This window comes from Phycodurus eques, chromosome 8, assembly GCF_024500275.1.
Source record: "Phycodurus eques isolate BA_2022a chromosome 8, UOR_Pequ_1.1, whole genome shotgun sequence".
NCBI lineage: Eukaryota > Metazoa > Chordata > Actinopteri > Syngnathiformes > Syngnathidae > Phycodurus > Phycodurus eques.
The window spans coordinates 31,045,994-31,068,801 of NC_084532.1; the positions used below are offsets into that span (position 1 = coordinate 31,045,994).

The following is a 22,808-nucleotide window of genomic DNA, read 5'->3' on the forward strand; positions in this document are numbered from 1 at the left end:
GTGCTCGCGCTTCCCTATCGGACGCTAATTTTGCACTTTCGTCAACCATTTGCCGTCCTCAAGTCATCGCGCGTTAGCATGTTAGCACGTTAGCTCGGATTAACGAGCATAATCACTACGAAAACGAGATTGCGCAATTCCTCTTTTAAAAACTCGTTACCATGGAGACCTCGGGCCAATCAGCAAACTGAGCCAACTGTGCTGCTTTCAAGCTCCCCCGGAAAAGAGAAAATTCACACCCAAAAAGAACGGAGAGAAAAATAATTTTTTTTTTTTTTTTTTGAAAGACGAATCCTCGCGGAATTTAGTGTTGTTTTTTGCTCTAAATACGACCAAACATTCTCTGCGGTTTGCTGTTATATTCACATGAAATTCAGAAATTACTTCAACATCTCATTCATGGGGCAAGTTGTTGTCGCAAATAACCTGCTCTGCGCAATATTCTATAGATTTCTGACTTTTGACAAGATGTCAGGTCATCATTTTTGTCCTCACGTTTTCATATCACTATAAGATGTGTGTTTATGCAAATGGTTGGCACCTTTCTGTGTTCATTTATCATTAGTTATTATATATTTGACTCCTCACGCAGCACTCGATCGAAGTTCCATTTGCTTTCGCCATCAGACTCGAGGATTCTGTCACAGCAAGTGGAACTAAACAATAGCTTGTTAATCGTGACATCACATTCTAGGAGCGGTGATGAGTTGTTTATGTCACAGTGATGACATCACACTTACCCGCAACCAGAGAAATCCACACACAGTTAGCACCCGGTGCCGGTCCCGCAGGGCTGTCCTGCTGCATCCTGCAGATGTGGGCCATGCTGCAGGGCAGCCGGCGGACTGACTAGAGGACTCGCGGGGCGTCAGGTGACCCGGTTCAGGTTTCTGCCACTTTCAGAGGGGCGCAGGTGTGAGTTTCCATCGGGCTCGGATTACAGCGGGCTCGGCTCAGACGCGGACGGAACACCGACCCGCCTGTCAGCTCGGCGACCGAACCGGGTCGCGCGGTCAATCGACACGTGTGATGTCACGGAAAGGAGGCGGACCCACCACAGGAAATGGTCTACTTGACAACATCTGGCCCAAAGTCAGCTGGAAGAGAGTCGAGCTCGCCCGGGACCCCCAACAAGGTAAGCGCCCCAAAAAATTTATTCAGTTCAATTGAATTTTCCATCGCGCCAAAAGTTGTCTTTGTCACGTTCCATATGGAGCAGGTCGAGAAGCTCCGCACTTCACACATGAAGAGAGCAAGTGAGAGGTTAGTGACATATACGGCAGCTTCGCTAACGAACGGCTCATCAAAATAAGAGGAAAACCCAAGTGTCCATCATGCAAATACAAATGGGAAGTGCAAAACAAGAAAATGTAACTAACTGTCGAATGCGCAGTCGCCGCTCACTCAGTTCACATTGGAATCGCGTGTCAACCATCACGACGGGGCGAGTTGACTGTGGTAAGGTGTGTTTCGGGCCCCCGGATGGCCAAAAGCTCCATCGTAAACATCAAAAAGCAAGACAGCTGATAAGTTTATTCATTCATTTATTGTTCATTCATTCATTGAATTTTACAGTTCGAAAAACAAACAAACACCTGAGCAGGAGGGGCTGCGTGAGGGCGTGTCTACATGTTTGGGTTGCTGACCCCTGACCCCTGACATTCGACGATGTAGGTGACGTTGAGCTCGTCCTCACATTTTGTTATCGTGAACTTTGCCTGCAAAAAAAAAAAAAAAAAAAAAAAAAAAAAAAGATTGTCAAGCTGCTGTGATATCATTCAAACAGCGCCCAAAGCCAACAAAAACACAACAAAAATAACAATAAGTAGAAAAGGTCCCTCAGAAATGTGAGCTGGGACAGCTCCCAGCTGCAAGTCTGTACCTGACATTTGTTTTACTTATTTATTCTGAGTTGGGCTAGAACTATTTGAAACTATTTGCCTCAACCAAATAAAGTCTCACAACGGTCCGTTTTCAACGACTTGCTAAAATGCTAACAGCTGCGAATGCTAACATACAGCAAGACGGCATCTCGAGTACAGAAAGCAAAGGCGGACTGAAGAGGGTTTCACTTTGTGCTCTGAGGTGTCACAATGAACCGATTCATCAACAACTAATTGACCATAAAATTAATCAACAACTATTTATATAATAATAATCGATTAATCATTTAGAGACCTTGGTATAGCTATATATTGTCCAAAACCTCCGATTTCAGCCTCTCAACAGTACTAAATATTCTCAGATTTCTTATTTGTGTTTTTTCAAAATAAGACATTTGGAAACATCTGCTTTTACTTTGGAAAACAACGATCAACATTTTTCCAGATTTTCTGACAGATGTTACAGACCAAACCAAGAAGCGAATCAGTCAATTTATGGGAAAAAAATAGAAATTGTTTCATCAATTATGAATTTTTTTTTGCAGCAGCAGTAGTATGTGTAATTGACAGGAAACCACCTCACAAGTGGAAATCAAACTAGTAGCCCTTCGAACACTTAGCCAAGAAGTCGCTGTCACGTTCTAAAAGGTTACGAGTACACCACCACTCCCTCTCATATATATAATATATATATATATAATATATATATATATATATAATATATATATATATAAAATTGCCATAAAGTAATGCAAAATGAATTCTTATCCAATTATTCAATGGAATCATTGTTGGAATAATCAATTCTAAAAGATATTGGCGAGTGAAAGCAGGTCTGGTCTCAAAAGGAAATATTTGACAGGAGCGCCCACGTCACGTGACCTCTCACCTGAGTCATCTGCTGGGCTACGTGGATGGCGGTCTGCGTGTGGAGGGTGACGGCCCCCGTTCGGATCCGCGACGTCCCCTTCGCTAGGGCCATGAAGACGATCAGCTGAACGAGAGCACAGCGCGCACAAACGTTAGCGCGTGTCCCGCCAACTTGCCAGGTCCCGCCGGCTCGAGGTATCCCGCCCGCTTGCAAAGCTAATTCTGGATGCTTTTCGAACTCACCGACCGACCGAAATGCGCTGTCATTGGTTAAATCCACAAAATGGTTTGTTTCGTGGTTATAGGCCGTTCTGCTCCCAGACAAGGCGTGCGGATGTTTAATGCAATGACAGTGCCGTCTTTTTTCCTGTGGTCCCTACTCCCCCCGTCAGGATTCTGGGTGGCGTGGGAGGCGGGTGGCTGTCTTTTTGCCTGTGGTCCCGACTCCCCCCGTCGGGATTCTGGGGGGCCAGGTGGGCCTTTGCTGTCTTTTTGCCTGTGGTCCCGACTCCCCCGTCAGTCTGGGACAACCCAGTCCTTGTGTGCCTCTGATCTGCTCGCGGCTCCTACACGATGGCTCTTCTTGACTCCACTCTGCTGAGCAGCTATGTTACATATTGCAACATAAACTGCGGGTGTCAGGTGTCCTAGGGGCTCAGAAACTGCGGTTGGGGAGGAGGGATGTGTTTGCGTCTTATCATTTGTTTTGTGAACCACTTTGCGTTGCTTTTTAAGTATGATGTGCTATGTACAAGTAGATGAAAGTTTTGATTGATTGAATATGGCGCCGGCGCATCACATTGTCCAGATTTTGGGGTGCGGTCGCCCTGTCCCACCCTCACACGTTCCGTGTCCCTCTCGGCCGTGGCATGTCGCCCACTCACCTGGTCCTGGAGGAATTCATCCACGCAGCCGTTGTGACGAATGTTTCTTAGCAGCATCTCTGCCGCTTCGATGCCAATTTTGTCAGCGTACACGCCTGAAACACATACATGGTGCCAAGGGGATGGAGGATGGCAAGTTGTTTGCTGCCCTCTGCTGGTAGAGGTGCTCCTCACCTCTCTTGCCCAGAGCAGAGCCCGCAAACAAACATCCTGTGGACGACTCTGCGATGATTCTTAAAACAAACAAACGTTAAATGTTTCAATGACACCTGGAGTAATGCATTACTAGTAATGGGACAAATTAACACTTATAAATCAAACTGACTTTTTAATAGTTGGTATTTTTCAATTTGTAAATGGATTCATGAGGGAATAATGCAGCAGCTGAGCAGTCAATTGTCCCAATTAGTTTTGCTCCCTTCAAAAGTGGTCAGCACATTCAGTCAACCCGTACCTATTATATATCATGTCACTCATTTTAACAAAGAGTCTTGTGCAAAGGTTTTAATAACTTTGTTATGAAGCTAGAAAATCTATCCATCTATCTGTCTTCCTTCAGTATACAACAAAAACAAAGGAATTGACCTTGCCGTTCCAATACTTTACAATACTAAGAATCTTTTTTTTTAATGTCTGTCAGTCATATAGTTGTGGTGGGGCTCACAATGAAGTGTTTTTCACACTGGCCACTCTGCGTCAAACAAATGATCAAGTAAATGTAAAGCATTTGTTTTTTTGAAATTTAATTGACATGTTTTGTCTGTTACTGCTTGTTGCGGACAACCTTCTTGTTCACGGTAACATATTTTGCAATGTTGTCGAGTCACTGTCCCTCTTTACTTCATACGAAACTATGGTATGCCATTGTCTTGCTGTACCGCCTCAAAAAAATGGTGCGACCAAATCATGTGCCGGTGCTGGTCGTGCAAAAGTTAGTGTAGAGCCCCGCCCGTCTTCCGAGCCGCACGCACGTGTATGAATGCTGCTGAGGTTAAAGGTCAGTGATCATGTCAGTAAGTGTCGCTCACATGATTCCGTTTCCATTGCCGCACGCTTTCTCCTTTTCCTGCACCGCTTGGATGTTGATGTACAGATCCTTGATTTCTCTGCGGATGGTTCGCACGGCGGCCGCCGACATGTCCTTAGCCAGCTGGGCACAAACGCGCCACACAAAGAACACGACATGACGTTGGACCGACACGCCGCGCATACGTCACATGAAGAACACAAACAGGTTACATTGGATCTACCTTGAAAGGCAGAACCCCGGCCACGTACGCTCTTCCGTGAATCTTTGAGATGTTGCCTCTCTCCAACATGGTGACCGCCTGCAACTCTTTGGCCGCGTGCACCGCCGCACACACCTCGCCGCCACCCTTTGGGTAAAAACCTCTGACACACACACACACAAAGTCACAACATAAACAAAGAACATTGGTGTGATCTCAGGGTAGGTAAAAATATAGACTGATGCATTGCAATATTCACCCCCAACGGGTTCTGCACAGAATCTCCCGCGCTGCCGATCGGCGAATGTGAAAGCTGTCGGGTTGCGTCGCGTCAGCGCATGTTCCGTCTTCACATAAATACGTATTAAGATGTATCGAAGGGGGATTTGTATCGACTGAGGGGCCTGCTACCGACACGGTCGTATCGCTCGTCTCCTGTACCAACGGATATCCGCTTGAACCAGTTTATCGGTCCCGGCCGACTCAAAAGCCCACGCACGCTCGGTGTTAAGAACGTCCATATAGTCAGTTGCTCAATGTGCAGGTGCAAGTCGCAGACTGTCACTTTTTCACCATGGTCCCTTCTGAGTTGGGTTCAACCGCATCACGCGGTAAAAAACACAAAAAACGCTCGCCTGGTCGCCTCAAGAGTGCACCACAGTCGGCGATGTTCACATAGATGTGCGCATGTCACCCGTCTGTAAAGCAACCGTTCCGGCTAAATGTAAAGGCACATTTAAAAACCAGATCGGAATAAATCACATCATATGTAATCAAGTGAGCAGAGATCTTCAATTGGAAACATTTCGATCAGAATGAAAAACAAAGTCTGCATGTAAACTCTACATAACAAACTGCCGTGTGCTGTCGTTACATAGTACAACACATTACATCATAGCTCATGCTGAACTTTTCACTTTTTAAGTGATGATATTGGGACGAATGAGCGGAGTTTGATTATTTGCCGTCGAGTGTTCCAGTTGTTTGGGGGGAAAAATTGAAACGGTCAACCAAAACTAGTGCGGACTTTGGGAAGAAAGAGGTTAATAAAACTGCTGAAACGGAGAGTGCGGGTGGTGGTATGCATGGTGAGCAGAGAGTCACAAGGCAGGATTTACCGCTGCCCATTAAACGCGCGAACGCACACACCTCATTTTGATATCACAGTCAAAATGGACTCCAAACTTTTTCACGATGGGTTTGAAGACCTGAAGAGGGAAAGTGACAACGTTAATTGACAGCTCAGAAGCCCCACTGCAATTTCTGTGTCCAGGCAGTTAACTAAAGAGGGCAGGGCGCCATTGTAATGGAGACTAAATGATGACGACGCATACGTTGACAGTGTAGTCTATTTGTGGCGCCATTTCCGCGTTGGTTCCTCCTCTGAGGCTCAAGTTTGAGACGTCATCTGCGTAGAGCGCACACGGCAGCGCCACCTGCAGTAACAGACACACACTCCTGACACGTACACGCACACATACACGAATGAGTACGCAGCGCGCGCGTACACACACACACACGTGTTAGCATACAAGCGGCGTAGCCGGTCACCCTGCTGTGTGCGTGTCTGCTGTGTAGTTTCCAGCTCGAATCTTTCCCGGAGTCAGGCTGACGTCGGTGGAGCCGACAGCGCCGCCCTGCAGGACGCCGGCACACATGTCGGAAACCAGCTGAAGGCCGCTCAGGTGCTGAGGCCTGGGCGCGACACGACGCACAATCGATCATTGAAGGCACACAAATAGAACACAAGCACACAACATACAAGCACACATTCACAGCATAGAAGACACCACAAAGCGCACAACATGGAACACACAGGACATATTTTATCCAGTCCGTTTTTGACTTTAAAAGGCATTTGAAGGCTCAGTCATCACTTTATTAGGGACACCAACACAAGGTATTAGGGGTGCAAATAACTTTTATGATTAAGCTGTTGATTATTTTCTCAATTAATTGAGCAGAAAACAAATGTTTAAATTCCAAAGCAGGACATTATTTCAAATGGACAGTAAAAATCAATAGTTTATCAGTTTGAACATGAAATATCTTGTCTTTGTAGTGTATTCAATTGAATATAATGTAACTTGAATAGGATTTGCAAATCACTATTGTTTTTATTTACATTCTCCCAAATGTGAATAACTGCACATTCTGTAAATTTCTCCTTTTCTTTTTTGAGATATATATATATATATATATATATATATATATACTTTCCAAAAAAAATTATATCATGGAAACGTTTATTTATTTCCATAATTCCATTCAAAAAGTTACTTTCATATCTTATAGATACAGGGCCCATAATTTAAACAATTTCAAGTATTTGTTTATTTTTACATAATTTGGGCTTCCAGCTCATACAACTCACGAAATCAGGAATTCAAAAAATGTGAATACTGTGAAGAAATCATTTACTTCTCAGTTTTTGTAGAAAAAAAGAGAAATTACGGTCACAATAAATCAATCCAAATATGGTACTTTCAAAACAATACGTTAATCTTCAATACTTGGTTGGGAATCCCTTCGCTTGAATCACCGCCTGGATGCATCGTGGCATTGAGGCAATCAGCCTGTGGCATTGCCTGGGAGTTCTGGAAGCCCAGATCTCTTCCTGTCAGTTCTTCTTTGTTTCTGAGTCCGGTGTCCCTCATTTTCCTCTTGATAATACCCCATCGATTCTCAATGGGGTTTAGATCCGGTGAGTTGGCTGGCCAGTCAAACATTGTGATGGCATGCGCATCAAAGCAGGTTTTGGTGCATCTGGTCTGGCCCGGTATGGGCAGGGGTCAGGTCCTACTGGTAGATGAAATCTGCATCTCCATACAGATCCTCAGCAGAAGGAATCATCAAGTCCTCTAAAACATTCTGCTTGACTGTTGCGCTGACCTTGGATTTAAGAAAGAGATTACCAACACCTGCACTTGACATTGCACCCTAAATCATGACTCACGGTGGATATTTCACAATGGACCTCAAGCAGCTTGGGTTCTGTTCCTCCAAACCTTCGGATCTTGATTCCAGAATGAAAGGCACACTTTACTTTCACAGGAAAAGAGGACATCGGACCGCTGGCCAACAGTCCAGCCCTTGTTCTCCTTTGCCCAGGTGAGACGCTGCCTACGTTCGCTCGGGCTCAGAAGCGGCTCGACCCGAGGAACCGGACTGTTGTAACCCATCTCCCGGATGAGTCGGAATGTGGTGGTTTTTGGAAGCTGTGACTCCCACCTCATATCTCTGCTAGTCTCTTCTGCCAGTGCATCTTTAAATTGTGGGCCCTGAATCTATAATGGTTTAACTTTTTGAATTAAATTATGGAAATAAACTTTTCCAGGATATTCACATTTTTTGGAAAGGGTCTGTATATAATTGTATGCTCATATTGTTGACCTCAACGCTGCAAATTGTGAGGAGCCTCACCGATTTGCGTTGTTTCGTTTCACAGTGACAAAAAAAGGGCGATTGTGCGCAACGTTTGCCTGCTGCGGCCTCGCTCCCCACCTGAGTCCTGGACTGCTCCTGCCCGCTCGCACTTTGCACATCGTGACGGGCGAGCCGCTGATGCAGCTCAGCGCCGCCGCCACTCGCACGATTTGGCCGCCCTGCGACCGAGCGAAGGAAGCAATGGAAGAAAGCAGGAAAGAGAGGAGTGAAGCAGGGTAAGGAACAAGGAAGGAAGCAAGCAAGGAACAAACGAAGGAAGCAAGGAATGAAGGAAGGAAACAAGAAGGAAGGAAAAACAAGGAAAGGAGTGAAGCGGGTAAAAAACAAGAAAAGAAGGAAGGGAGAGAAACGTCGATGAAGAACGCAGCAAGATAACAGAAGAGACCGGCTGCTAACGTGCCAGTCAGGCAGCTAGTCCTCTTGTATCAACACTCACGCCCTCCATGACGCTGCCGTCGAGCTCCACTGCCGACGACTCCATGTCCAACATGAACCTCTTGTGGTTTTTATCGATGGCGACCTGCAAAGGAACTTTTCAACGCGTTCGAGACGACTACTAAATGCTACACGACTGCACTTTCTTCACTTTTGGCTTCCGCTTCTTTGGGGTTTATTGGCGTTTTCCAAACTCGCTTAATGGTGGATTAGCGCCACCAACTGGACGGGAGGGCGACTGAGAGAATGTGCCAAAATAGTCGTCGGAAAAAAGTCGATATTCAAGCAAGACCAGATTTCTAAAAATTCAAGACGTGCAGAAAGCCAGTCTTGGGAGCCAAACATTGTTTTGTTAATTCTAAGGAATTTTCCCAAATAAATCATATTATTTCCTACATAGCATATATCTGGATGTTTATTAGATTTCCGTTTTTCTCCAAAATAATTACCTTAATTGTCATCTTTCTGTGACTCAGAATCTGTTCATGTCCATATATATTGATTTAAGATTATTTTTTAAAATTCTGTCTTTTTGTCAGATACCCTAGGGAAATGTCATTACCGCCACAATGGCATATTGATTAAAAATGGATTAATCTTGTGATGGTAATGACATTTCAAAGTTTTTAGCGAACTGTGCTATGCTGGTAGAGTTATCTTAAATATTTATTTTAGCTAGCTAGTCCTGTACAACATTTTATATGATTATCAAGTTTTTACAGGAAAATCTTAAAACATATTAACACCGCAAGTCGTTTGGTAATGATATGCAATACAAATTATGTGACTTAAGGGTACAAATGAGGGGAAAAAAATTACTCTTACTCCAGTTATCAAAATGTCTGACTTCTCTCTGCCCTAGCATGTGCTTGCTTGAGTGACGAGAGAAAATGACACAGTGAATTAAAGAATCAGATTTTGATCCAAAAATGGTCAATGTGGCGGTAATGACAAGCAGCTTTAAGGGACAGACTTATTTGAGTAAAAATAAAAGACAGAATTTGAAATGGTTTGTATATATGATGAGAAATGATTAATTCTATTATATTTTAAGGAATTTATGGTCAAAGTTACACTATTTTAACATTTCTTAGAAGAACAATAGAGCGTCATATATCCAAAGCCTGTGCTAGGGACAGGGTGAAAACTAAAATACCACCATAAAACCGCTCATAAAATGTCAAAATATACTAATATTAACATGAAATTTTAGACAACACTTCTAATTAGGCACACCCACTGCTGGTCATTGAAATAAATCAATTTAAATATATTTTTTCTTTAAATTTTACATCAAGGACACAAAAAGGCCCGTAATCAAATAAACACCCATATATATTTCATATTTTTATGAATGGAGAGTTTTCTGTCAAGATCTGTATAACATACATAGATAACATAAACAAACAAACATACGTATGCAGGCACTTGATATATAATAAAATGACATCAGATACATAGCAAAGGGCATAGGCACAGTAGACTCTTTTTCATCGTAAGTCTCCGAGGTATTGTCATGTAGAAATTCGTTTCTTATCATTTCTTAATTTCAAAGCATTTGTGTACAAATTAACATCTACAAGAAATATTTGAAAATTTAGAAGGCTTTGGAGATTCTCGTTTTGTTTTGATTTGTTATGAATGACTACGTAGTTTTTTTAATATTTTTTATGAAAGGCTTTTTTTTCATAAATGGCAACTTTTTTTTTAAATGAACAGCTACTTTTTAATGAACGTTTCAACGTTCACAAATAATTTTAAGCACGTCCAATTGCGTATACAAATAATAACAGTGTAAGTATTGATTACAAGAGTGATCAGCGTAGTACATGAAATTACCGATAAATAAAATATTTATCCATCCATCTTGCGCACGGCTTCTCACGCGGCTCGCGGGCGTCCTGGAGCCCATCCCATCTGAATCTGGGGGACAGGCGGGGTACACCCCGCACCGGTCGCCCCGATCGCAGGGCACATAAAGACAAACACCCATTCACATTTAGAGTCTTCAACTACCACGCATGTTTTTGGGACGTGGGAGGAAAAGGCACGCAGGCGCGCGTAGAACATGCAAACTCCGCACAGGCGAGGCCGGATTTCAACCCGCAACCTCAGAACTGTGAGGCGGATGTGTTAACCAGTCGTTCACCGTAGATAGTAAAATGCACAGTTAAGCAGGTAAACCAACTTTGCATATTTTTCAGTGTGAGGCGCAAAGACAAAAAGCGATCATCGCCTCCCACCACCGTGGGAGACCTAGGTTCAAGACCCCGACCGGACCATCCGGCCACATCCCCCGGACTCACGGCTGTGGTGTCCTTAAGCGAGACACCGATACCCCGAAATGCTCCCCGGGCGCTTCAGCTGCCCCCTGCTCCGGTGTGTTCCACGCACATGTGTATGTGTATGTGTTCACTGTGATGGGTAAAATGCAGAGAACACATTTCATGACAATAAAAGGCGATTTCTATTCTACTGCTTTTATCAACGTTCTGATGTGACGTCACTGCAGGCTGATCAGAATCAGAATCATCTTTATTTGCCAAGTATGTCCAAAAAACACACGAGGAATTTGTCTCCTGTAGTTGGAGCCGCTCTGGTACGACAACAGACAGTCAATTGGCAGAGAACACTTTGGAGACAGAAAGACATTGACAAAAAAAAACAAAAACAAAAAAACAGTCGCTGAGCAGTAAAGGGTTGCTCGTTATCTGGTAATGCCGGTACATTATTATTTTTTTTGGCTGATTGGCTGTTGGCGGGGCGTGCATGTGACGTCGGCAAGCAAGATGGCGGCGATGACGAGAGGCTCTTCCGCGGTGTTCAGGAGATTGGTGAGAACAACAACACAAAAACTCGTTACAACAACCACAAAAACGGCTTCGAATGTGGAATGTGATGCGCTTACGTCATGGGCACGTTATTCCGGTGCTCGCGCGCTTCGCTCGACTTACCCAGACAGACGCTAATGCTAGCACCAAAACAGCTAGTATGGTGGAAAGGTGAATCAGTCGATAACGAATCAATCAATCAATCAATGTCACTTTGTACTTGGAAGCCGGTGTCATTAGAGATGTTACCCTGGCAACCATCTAAAAGTTAGTGATGACTTTTGAAGCACGTTACAAATATGAATGATTAGTCGATTGCAGTCAAACACAATTTAGTGAGTTATTGACACGATGTCCCAACTTTGGAACTTGGCTTTGTCCAAAAGACTTACCAGCCTGATGTTTTCAAATTATTCACATTCAACTTTACACTCACTGCTGACGATAGAACTAACTTTAGTTTTTTGAAAGACAGCAATTGTACCGAGGTATTTGACGTGTGTCACGGCTGTGATAATTTCACCATTTCCCCAAAATGTCAGCCCTAACCCTATATATATGCTCACTGTTTTTCTTACATAGGAGTTTAAATGTTAGTCAGTAAATAATAATTTTCGGACCAACAAAATGAAATGGAATAATTTACCAGTGCTTGGGAATGTGACTCAAGTTGAGTATGCAAATGATCATCAACTTGATGTGTTTCTCATAAGCTGATCCAGCAGTACCGCCGGCGATGTTTACGTGTGCAGGAGGTGCGCGGCCACGACGCACTCCGCTCACTCCCCGCCACGCTGGACAGGAAGTTGCCGACGTGCGGCGGGAGCTTCCGGATGTTCGGCCGCGCACTGCACATGTCTGCAGGTCGGTTTAGGATGTCAGTGATAAACGTCGCCAATGATGTCACAGATGTCATCGCTGATGGTGTGTGCGTGTGTGTGGCGCAGCACGTAGCGGCGCCGTGGTCCAGTTCAAACTGTCGGACATCGGTGAGGGAATCACGGAGGTGACAGTGAAGGAGTGGTAGGTGGAGCAGCGCCTTCCTGACTTCCTGGCCGTCTTGGCTCGTTCCCTAATCGATATTTTTGGGCCGGATAACCTCTACGGAGTCACGACACATCCCGCCGGCACTACAAAGTGGCCAACTCCGGCACTATATGGCAGATAGGGAGGAATTCCGCACAACCACGTCGTCTCCTTCTCGTTGCCGTGTTTTCTGAGCGACGTGTGCGTGCGTGCGTGCGTGCGTGTGTGTGTGTGTGTGTGTGTGCGCGCGCAGGTACGTGAAGGAGGGAGACAAAGTGTCTCAATTCGACAGCATCTGCGAGGTGCAAAGCGACAAGGCGTCCGTCACCATCACCAGCCGATACGACGGCGTCATCACAAAACTTTACTACCGCGCAGACGACGTCGCCCTGGTGGGGAAACCTTTGGTGGACATCGAGACCGAGTCCGGTTCCGGTGCGTGACAAAATGTGCTCGGATTGGACATTTCAACTTGTGGACCTCCTTGATACTTCCCTAAAATGTCCACTAAAAATCCCATTGCAGTGACTGGCAAGTCGGGAACGGAAATTGCGTTCCCGACTTGCCAGTCACGAGAATTATCAGCGTGACGGGATTTCCTCACAGCTGCTGCGTGCGCTCGGAACGGCTACTTCAACTTGCGTGTGCGTGCGTGTTTGTCATCCTGATACGCTTGGTGTGGCCGTCCAGACGTGACACAGGAAGAAGACGTGGTGGAGACGCCCGCCATGGCTCGGGAGGAACACACCCACCAGGAAATCAAAGGACTCAAGATCCAGGCCACGCCCGCCGTCAGACGCCTCGCCATGGAGAACAATGTCAGCCCCTTCGCAACAACAACAACAAAGAAGGCTGCAACTAACCAGTATTTTTATCATCCATTATCCGGCCATTATGTTTTCAATTCATCAATTAATCGGATTTAAAAACTTTTGGGGAATTTCCATTCCTTTATTTAAAAACAGGACATTATCAAAATTTACAGTGTAGAAAAAGCACAAGCGTAAATTGATGATGATTCAGTTCTTGGTTTGGTCTGTAACATCTGTCAGAAAATTTGCAGCACGATGATTGAGTGGTTAGCACATCTGCCTCACAGTTGAGAAGTCTTGGGTTCAAATCCGGGCTCCGGCCTACCTGTCTGGAGTTTGCATGTTCTCCCTGTGCCTGCGTGGCTTTTCTCCGGGTACTGGTTTCCTCTCACATCCCCAAAAAGTGCGAGCAAGCATCATTGAAAGGTAAATTGTGTGCCCTGCCATTGGCTGGCGGCCATTCCGGGGTGTACTCCGCCTGTCGCCTAAAGTCAGCCGGGATCGGCTCTGGCACACCTGCCAACCTCGTGATAGAGAATGGACGGACGAGGTCTCCAAACGATGAATGGATCAAAATAGCCATTGATTAATTTGATCATTGATGAATCGATTGGTTGTTGCAGCTTCAAACCTTGTCCGAAATTCGGGTCTTGTCCTCCCCAACGTTCTTCGTGTTCCTTTACAATGTTCCTCCAGATCAAGCTGAGCGAGGTGGTGGGTTCGGGAAGGGACGGCCGCATCCTGAAGGAAGACATCCTCAACTTCCTGGCCAAGCAGACGGGAGCCATCTTGCCCCCGAGCCCGTTCCAGGAGATCCGGACCCCGCCCCCGCCCCCGCCCCCGGCCCTCGCCGTGCCCTCGCCCGCCCTCTGTCCGCCGCCCGCCGCACCACAGCGAGTCTTCGCTGGCAAAGACGTGACTGAGCCAATCAAAGGTCAAAGTCGATCCCATCTTAGCGTAGCGCTAGCATAGCTGTTGAGCGTCTTTTGCATTGCAGGCTTCCACAAGGCGATGGCGAAGAGCATGACGGCGGCGCTCAGCATTCCTCACTTGGGACTGTGCGACCAAGTGGACCTCAGCCGCCTGGTGGCGCTGAGGGCCGAGCTAAAGGCAGACGCCCAATGTCGCGGGGTCAAACTCAGCTACATGCCCTTCTTCATTAAGGTACCCGCGCGCCTTCAATGTGATCGCTCAATCATGACGACGATCTTAAATAATATTCAATATTTACAACCAAAAGTCTTCATGTGTGCGGGGAACGCCGACTTCTACCACGTCATGATGTCGAGAATTGTGACATGGACAGAATGTAGCCAAGCAAAGTAGCACTCACCCGATGTCGTTTTATGTAGGAAAGTGGGTTCCCCAGACGGTACGAAGTCTTTTCCAAAGCTAGCCGTTTTTTCAGAGCATCGCCATTTTACAAGGCTCTCGGCTCCGGCAACCTTCGAGAGCGCTCGGGAAACATCGCCGCGTATCCAGAAGTGTTTCTTCTTCTTCGCTTTTGTGAGATCTGGAGTGATCATGCGAGACTTGGAGATCGGCGGTACGACTGCATCTTTAAGCGTGTGGTCTGCTGTGTTGAGAATCCCGGGGTGCACCACACACATGATGACCGAAGGTTTTATCTTTGTTTGTGGTCTGTAGCAGTTCGAAAAATTGTTATATTTATGTTTTAACAAACAAACGGAAAATCACCATTGATCACGGGGACATGCGACTGATTTCAATACTCTTCTCAGCAATAATTTTTCATTTGGTGCTTTTAAAGTCAACCTTTTAGTGCAAATGGCGCCGCTTTAAACGTCATGCTCATTTTGACGCGTCCCTTCCCTTGGAAGTTCAGCTCGTACAAGCTTCTGTCAAACTTGTCAGCCAATCAGAGAAGGCTTCTCCGAGTAGCAGCTGAATCAAAAGGGTCGGGGAGATATGTTGAGAAATAAGTTTTGCTGTTTTACTCTATAATTTGTTTTGTTTTGTTTTTTTGGATCCAGATTTTCTATAGGTGATATCACACTAAAATGTTCCCTGAAAAGACCATTCCCCCCCCCCCCACAGAAAACCTTTTTCTTTCGTTTTCTCCAGAAGCCATCATCAATTCTTAGAGTGGTTCAGTTACCAAAAGACCGACTGTCACTTGCGGAATCTCACGCTGCGAAGTGTAGTGATTGATGGATTAGGAATGATGATTGCGAAAGCTCATCAATTCAAAGGGATGTTTAGTGGACATTTTAGGAACTTTTTTGGTCCACAAGTCGAAGTGGCCAATCCAAGCACACTCAGCATTTTGACATGCAAATCTTGTTAGGTTGCTACTTTTAGGCAGTTACAAATGTGCTTTCGCCACGAGTACGTTCAAGTGGTTCTTTGGCTTTGGAACTTGGTTGAGTGGAGCTGATCGTGTCATTGGCTGATGTCAATTTGCCCGTTTGTGATGTCACAGCGGGGCTCGCTTGCAGACACCTTTTCACAAAAAGTCCAATAACTCAAGATGAACTCTGGACACACAATGCTTTTCTTAATGTGTGCCCGTTAATGCTGCGCTCTGATTGGCTCAGGCCACCTCCCTCTGCCTCAGCCACTTTCCCATCCTCAACGCCTCATTGGACGAAGGCTGTCAGAACATCACGTACAAGGTGAGGCTAGCCGGCGCTCCGACGTGACCGTGTTGTGGACGTTCTCAGCGTTGCGAACTTGGTGTGGCGTGCGTCAGGCGTCTCATAACATCGGCGTCGCCATGGACACCGGCCTGGGTCTCCTGGTTCCCACTGTGAAGAACGTGCAGTTTCTCAGCATCTTGGAAGTGGCGCAGGAACTCAACCGGCTTCAGGCGCTCGGCACCGCCGGCCAGCTGGGAACGGCGGACCTGAGCGGAGGAACATTCAGCTTGTCCAACATCGGATCGGTGAGTCGCCGACGCCACGCGGCACCTGGCGGGCCGCACCTTCTTTTTGTCGGCGGCCGGTTACCGCTTTCCAGGTATACCGCTGTTTTAGAAAGATGCTTTCGAAACCACTAAAACTTTCTGTGAGCAGTAAGAGCTGTTATTTTTTATTATATTTTAGTTGTCAGGGAAAGCAATTAGACACGAACCCTCTCTCTCCCGTTGTTGCTGCGAGCAATCAGTGAGGGTAGCGCCGCTTGGTAGAGGAAGCGTATCACATTCATGACAGCACGACCCATCCCTCTGACCAATTGAAGGTGACGTTACTATCGGGCTACAAAACTGTCCTGAAATGAACGTTTGCAAGCAGCGACGACTGTTAGCGTGTCTACAATTGGTAAAATAATACAAACTCTATAGACTCGCGACTGAGGCAGATAACACGGTTTGAAGCAGTTACACGTTTTACTGTTAACCTACATTTTGATTGTATTTAGAAAACTTAAATTATTTTCTTTTTACGTTTCCCAATGTACCTCTGAAGAGTGTTGAATTACGCCAACTTTTCAAAAGAATACATTTTGAGCTGTAATTGCAATACTATGAAGTTTTTGCTCACGGTTATCATACCGCTCGTATGTGATAGCGGCCCGTGGCGACAGTCGAGCTATGTTTATCGCAGTGATACGTCCCCGACCCTAACCTGCAAAATCTGCGGGATCATAGCATTTATTTGTTAGTCTTAACCCCTCTCACATGCAGACGTCGCGCTCGTGCGAGGAGATGCGCCGCCATTCCTGTCTTTATCATTCAGCAAATTGTCAGTAGTTGCAGCGTGAGCGCGAACTGTCGTCGGGCAGCCGCAGGCTGCGTCTCCTTCATCCGACGGACGCGCACGAGTGCAACACGTCCAGACATGAACCCTGATGAAATGTGCTACGAACGGAACCGTGAGCGAGTCCAAAGCGGTATGCCGACGCGCGTGGCGGAAACCACGCTATAGCTCCTAATGCCCGGATCAGACTGCAAAGCAAATGCTGTCTCTCACGGTCTGCAGTCAAATTCCGCCACTGGCAACACTACACGGCATACAGTACGATACCGGTTTTTACCATCATCAGAATCATCTTTATTTGCCAAGTGTGTCCAAAAAACACACAAGGAATTTGTCTCCGGTAGTTGGAGCCGCTCGAGTACGACAACAGACAGTCAATTGGCAGAGAACACTTTGGAGACACAAAGACATTGACAAAAAAAACAGTCACTGAGCAATAAAGGGTTGCTAGTTATCTGGTAATGCCGGTACATTGTATTTTTTTTTTTTGTGACAATTGTGCAAAAAGATGCAGAGCCCTCTAGCACTTCGAGCAGTTCGAAAGACTAATATTGCAATAGTCCGCTGCAATGAGCATTGTGCAAAGGGTGCAGAGACTTCAAGCGAGTAGTGCGATCATCTGGGACAATGTTGATTGTGCAAATGTTGCAGATACTCCTCAATCAGTGTGCAATCATTGAGCTAATCTTGTCAAAGGTGGGACTGGAAAACGTATCACTGTTACAGAATACAACCGTTACCATGGCAACAACGATTGCAGCAATGTTTTGTGTCGGAAACAAAAGAAGAAAAACATGAGTGGTGTCATCCCCGGTGCTCCGGAGAAGAAAATGTTTTGGGCTGTCCGTTCTTCAGGGAGCGCTTGAGGTCATGTTCACGTACTTTTAATACGGCGTGCAAGCAGGCAACATGCGAGCGCTAGCACGCACGTTCGTACCTAAACATGCCGGCTGTCGATTCATGCTTTAAAGCTTTGTTAAACATTTGTTTGTGCGTGCGAATAAATGTTGACAGAGGTGAGGAAGGGAGGCGATGCGCCATTGCAAGACGCAATCCTATCGGTCGGCGTCAAGGCGCTATGTCGGAGGGTTTCCTTCATATGTCACTAGACTTTTCATTTTGGCGTCGTAGAGCCAAATGGTTGTTCGTGGATGACGTCACACTGGACGTCAACGGGACTCAAATCTTGTCTAATCGGATCCAGGCGTTTCCCATGTGGGTGCTGAATTTTTCCCGCTTTTTGTCAACACGAGTGGAATCATCTGCACGTTGTTTTGAGTTGAACATTGCCAAGACATCAAAGGTGCCCGGTTACACGCTTTCATTCGTCCACTGGCTGGAAACTTTTGACCCGAGGTATGTGCTTCCAAGCCACGAATACTTTGTACAGGTTGCCTTGCGTCAGCTCTCCAACTCTACCTGAGGAGAGAGTGCAAGAGAGCTGGACGGGCTGCGACGTTCCGCCTGGAGCAGCTCAGCAGCTTATTCAATGACGTTAAATTGTTGAAGTGAATTTAAAATATGACATTACTAAGGATCATGTTTTGGCAAAAGAAGCACCCAATTGTATCCCAATTTTCCAAATTGATGCATTTAATGCGGAAAAAAACAATTTCAAAGCTTGTTTGCTATCAGGAGAAACACTGAAAGGCACATTCCAGAAGGGAAAAACTTGTGGTTACGCTTGCGTGTGTTTTCCGCAGATCGGAGGGACGTACGCCAAGCCGGTCATCCTTCCCCCTGAGGTCGCCATCGGGGCTGTGGGCAAAGTCCAGGTGGGCGTGTCCGTCAGCCGCCGCGTTCGCTCGGCGTCCTCAGCACTGAGCCGCTTGCCGTGTGTGTGTGTGTGTGTGTGTGTGTGTTTGTCGCCAGGTCCTGCCGCGCTTCGACGCGTCCGGTCACGTGATCCGCGCGCACATCATGAATGTCAGCTGGTCGGCCGACCACCGCATCGTGGACGGCGCCACCATGTGTCGCTTCTCCAACATGTGGCGAGAGTTCCTGCACAATCCCGCCAGCATGCTGCTGCACCTCAAGTGAGGAAGCCCCGCCTCCTTTCCTGGCTGCTCAGCATCATCATCATCATCATCATCATCATCCGGAAGCGACTCAGTCTCCATCGCCTTTTTTGACCGGCAAAAGAAAAGTAGTGCCTGAAAGGAGAGGTCGCCCTGCACTCTAGCCACGCCCACTCCCGGACAATTGACACTGTCACTTGACATGTTTTCCTGTTGCGTAATTCTTTTTACTGTCTGTTACAACCTGCCATTCGTGTGTTAAAATCTGACAAAAATAATAATCTCTGGTTGAACTTTGAATAAAGTTGATGTGCATAAACAAGCAGTGGCGGTTGTTGGTCGTTTTCCACCTCAGTGCGATTCCCAGCTGAACTGCCCAACAGTTGTAGTACTGCATGCATTGCGATCTCCCCTTGAAACCAACTGGTCTACCGCGTCCCTCAAATTGGAGCTGCACCCAAAGACTGCACATCACTGTCAATTTCCTCTCAAATCCAAGAGATTGAGGTGATTGCTGGATTATTAATTGAAGAGTGTGCTTCTAGACTTGCTCCATCCATGTGTAACGTGCCCTCAGTCAAATTCTGTGGTGATTTGGCTCAAAATACAGTGAAACCTGGACCTAACGGACCCGGAACCAATAGACTGGATTTAACGGACGGACAGGTAGCGTCTGGTTGGTTCTGAAAATGCCCTCTTGTAGCGGACAAAGTTCGATAGTTCCAGAACTGGTCACCCTCGTTTACTGATGCAATCACCAGACAGCGACTGGTACCTGTAGTTGTCAGATTAGCCGCTGTTGTTTACTCGAGCGCTCGTCGTGTATCGTCTCAAACAGGCAAGACTGATTTTGGCACGGTATACTGTACAGGTACATATCAATAAATGAGAATACAAATATTTTCATTGATGGAGGTGACACCTAAATAAATTGTGCAACAGAAGCCCTGCAGATGACTATAGATGTGATAGATTGTCCTGAAATTTGTCGTGGAACTGTGTGAGGGTTCCGGCTATGTCCCGTTTGCATTTTACAGCTAATAAATGACATCAATATTCATCTGGAGGCACAATTTATTTCAGTATATCAATAAATGAGATCCTGCCCCAAGTGGAGGAGTTCAAGTATCTTGGGGTCTTGTTCACGAGTGAGGGAAGAACGGAACGGGAGATCGACATGCGCATCGGTGCGCCGTCTGCAGTGATGCGGACTTTGTATCGATCCGTTGTGGTAAAGAAAGGAGCTAAGCCGAAAGGCGAAGCTCTCGATTTACCGGTCGATCTACGTTCCGACCCTCACCTATGGTCACGAGCTGCGGGTCGTGACCGAAAGAACGAGATCCCGGATACGAGCGGCCGAAATGACTTTCCTCCGCAGGGTGTCCGGGCTCTCCCTTAGAGATAGGGCGAGAAGCTCGGTCATCCGGGAGGATCTCAGAGTAGAGTCGCTGCACCTCCGCATCGAGAGGAGTCGGATGAGGTGGCCGGGGCATCTGATTCGGATACCTCCCGGACGCCTCCCCGGTGAGGTGTTCCGGGCACGTCCCACCGGGAGGAGACCCCGGGGACGACCCGGGACACGCCGGAGAGACTACGTCCTTCGGCCGGCCTGGGAACGCCACGGGATCCCCCCGGAAGAGCGGGATGAAGTAGCTGGGGAGAGGGAAGTCTGGGCATTCCTGCTAAAGCTAGTGCCCCCGTGACCCGACTTCGGATAAGCGCTAGAAAATGGATGGATACTCAATAAATTACAATCAATATAGTCTCATTTATAGAGATGTAGTTGTTGTTGTTTTTTGTCAAGCCCTTCACTAAATCATCCAATTGTAACGGAGGTGAGAAAAGGATGCGCGCTAACCTTCGTATTGGTGACACATTGGAACTTATTAAGCAGTTGGAATCGGGAGTTTCGGTGGCCAGAGTATGTGTAATTGACATACAGTGAGTACAGAAAGTATTCAGACCCCCTTCAATTTTTCACTCTGTTATATTGCAGCCATTTGCTAAAATCATTTAAGTTAATTCGTTTCCTCATTAATGTACACACAGCACCCCATCTTGACAGAAAGAAATCAGAATTGTTGAAATCTTTTCAGATTTATTAAAAAAGAAAAAAAATATTACACAGTATTCAGACCCTTTGCTGTGACACTCATATATTGAACTCGGGTGCTATTTCTATTTCTTCTGATCATCCTTGAGATGGTTCTCCACCTTCATTGGAGTCCAGCTGTGTTTGATTATACTGATTGGACTTCATTAGGAAAGCCACACCCCTGTCTATACAAGACCTTACAGCGCACAGTGCATGCCAGAGCAAATGAGAATCATGAGGTCAAAGGAACTGCCTGAAGAGCTCAGAGACAGAATTGTGGCAAGGCACAGATCTGACCAAGGTTACAAAAACAAAAAATTCTGCTGCTCTTAAGGTTGCTAAGAGCACAGTGGCCTCCATAATCCTGAAATGGAAGACATTTGGGACGACCAGAACCCTTCCTAGAACCGGCCGTCCGGCCAAACTGGGCCATCGGGGGAGAAGAGCCTTGGTGAGAGAGATCAAGAACAACCCAAAGATCACTTTGGCTGAGCTCCAGAGATGCAGTCGGGAGACGGGAGAAAGTTTTAGAAAGTCAACCATCACTGCAGCCCTCCACCAGTCGAGGCTTTATGGGAGAATGGCCCGACGGATGCCTCTCCTCAGTGCAAGACGCGTGAAAGCCCGCATGGAGTTTGCTAAAAAAAAAAAACACCTGAAGGACTCTCAGATGGTGAGAAATAAGATTCTCTGGTCTGATGAGACCAAGATAGAAATTTTTGGCCTTAATTCTAAGTGGTATGTGTGGAGAAAACCAGGCACTGCTCATCACCTGTCCAATAGAGTCCCAACAGTGAAGCACGGTGGTGGCAGCATCCTGCAGTGGGGGTGTTTTTCAGTTGCAGGGACAGGACGGCTGGTTGCAATCGAAGGAAAGATGAATGCGGCCAAGTACGGGGATATCCTGGACGAAAACCTTCTCCAGAGTGCTCAGGACCTCAGACTGGGCCAAAGGTTCACCTTCTAACAAGACAGTGACCCTTAGCGCACAGTTAAAATAACGAAGGAGTGGCTTCAGAACAACCCCGTGACTGTTCATGAATGGCCCACCAAGAGCCCTGACTTAAACCCAATTGAGCATCTCTGGAGAGACCTGAAAATGGCTGTCCATCAACGTTCACCATCCAACCTGACAAAGCTGGAGAGGATCTGCAAGGAGGAATGGCAGAGGATCGCCAAATCCAGGTGTGAAAAACTTGTTGCATCATTCTCAAAAAGACTCATGGCAGTATTAGCTCAAAAGGGTGCGTCTACAAAATACTGAGGAAAGGGTGTGAATACTTATGGCTGTGTGATAGTTCAGTTTGTCTTTTTCAAGAAATCTGCAAAAATTTCAACAATTCCGTTATTTTCTGTCAATATGGGGTGCTGTGTGTACATTAATGGGGGAAAAATGAACTTAAATTATTTTAGCAAATGGCTGCAATATAACAAAGAGTGAAAAATTTAAGGGGGTCTGAATACTTTCCGTACCCACTGTATGTAGGAGGAAGGAAAATCTTTTGCAGCGAAGTTTACTGCCAACACCACCAAAGATAAGAAAGGTGTCGTGCAGAAGT

General features: G+C 46.2%; 2 protein-coding genes across 7 annotated transcripts; one reads left to right on the forward strand and one right to left on the reverse strand.

The window, feature by feature from the left end:
* Positions 1-36: 36 nt before the first annotated feature.
* Positions 37-8,920, reverse strand: rtca (RNA 3'-terminal phosphate cyclase). 6 transcript variants are annotated; one of them, XM_061684524.1, is made up of 12 exons: positions 8,750-8,920; positions 8,371-8,471; positions 6,418-6,561; positions 6,201-6,324; positions 6,016-6,074; positions 4,888-5,029; positions 4,666-4,787; positions 3,812-3,870; positions 3,638-3,732; positions 2,773-2,877; positions 1,596-1,718; positions 37-1,493 (listed from the first exon to the last, which is right to left on the reverse strand). In XM_061684524.1, the coding sequence occupies exons 1-11, from the start codon at positions 8,801-8,803 to the stop codon at positions 1,626-1,628; spliced, it is 1,098 nt and encodes a 365-aa protein (XP_061540508.1). In that variant the 5' UTR covers positions 8,804-8,920; the 3' UTR covers positions 37-1,493; positions 1,596-1,625. The 6 variants fall into 6 exon arrangements, 5 of the variants coding, with proteins under 5 accessions (XP_061540508.1, XP_061540507.1, XP_061540511.1 ...); XM_061684523.1 differs by lacking the exon at positions 37-1,493 and having other exon boundaries at positions 1,528-1,718; XR_009769087.1 differs by lacking the exons at positions 37-1,493; positions 1,596-1,718 and having other exon boundaries at positions 2,790-2,877; positions 2,997-3,732.
* A 2,603-nt stretch (positions 8,921-11,523) lies between these two features.
* On the forward strand, positions 11,524-19,496 carry dbt (dihydrolipoamide branched chain transacylase E2). The gene is made up of 11 exons (XM_061684386.1): positions 11,524-11,582; positions 12,293-12,443; positions 12,527-12,602; positions 12,859-13,040; positions 13,296-13,423; positions 14,114-14,351; positions 14,415-14,581; positions 15,976-16,053; positions 16,131-16,322; positions 18,840-18,911; positions 19,009-19,496. Exons 1-11 carry the CDS (start codon positions 11,538-11,540, stop codon positions 19,174-19,176), a joined length of 1,497 nt encoding a protein of 498 aa, XP_061540370.1. The 5' UTR covers positions 11,524-11,537; the 3' UTR covers positions 19,177-19,496.
* The last annotated feature ends 3,312 nt before the right edge of the window (positions 19,497-22,808 follow it).

Coding starts and splice junctions, on each gene's coding strand:
- rtca (XM_061684522.1), bottom strand. CDS start 8,803: ATGTTGGACATGGAGTCGTCGGCAGTGGAGCTCGACGGCAGCGTCATG. Junction 6,562..8,370: donor AGGAGCAGTCCAGGACTCAG/GTGGGGAGCGAG, acceptor TGTCGCGCCCAG/GCCTCAGCACCTGAGCGGCC. Junction 3,733..3,811: donor CTCTGCTCTGGGCAAGAGAG/GTGAGGAGCACC, acceptor TATGTGTTTCAG/GCGTGTACGCTGACAAAATT.
- dbt (XM_061684386.1), top strand. CDS start 11,538: ATGGCGGCGATGACGAGAGGCTCTTCCGCGGTGTTCAGGAGATTG. Junction 13,424..14,113: donor GCCTCGCCATGGAGAACAAT/GTCAGCCCCTTC, acceptor ATGTTCCTCCAG/ATCAAGCTGAGCGAGGTGGT. Junction 18,912..19,008: donor GGGCTGTGGGCAAAGTCCAG/GTGGGCGTGTCC, acceptor GTTTGTCGCCAG/GTCCTGCCGCGCTTCGACGC.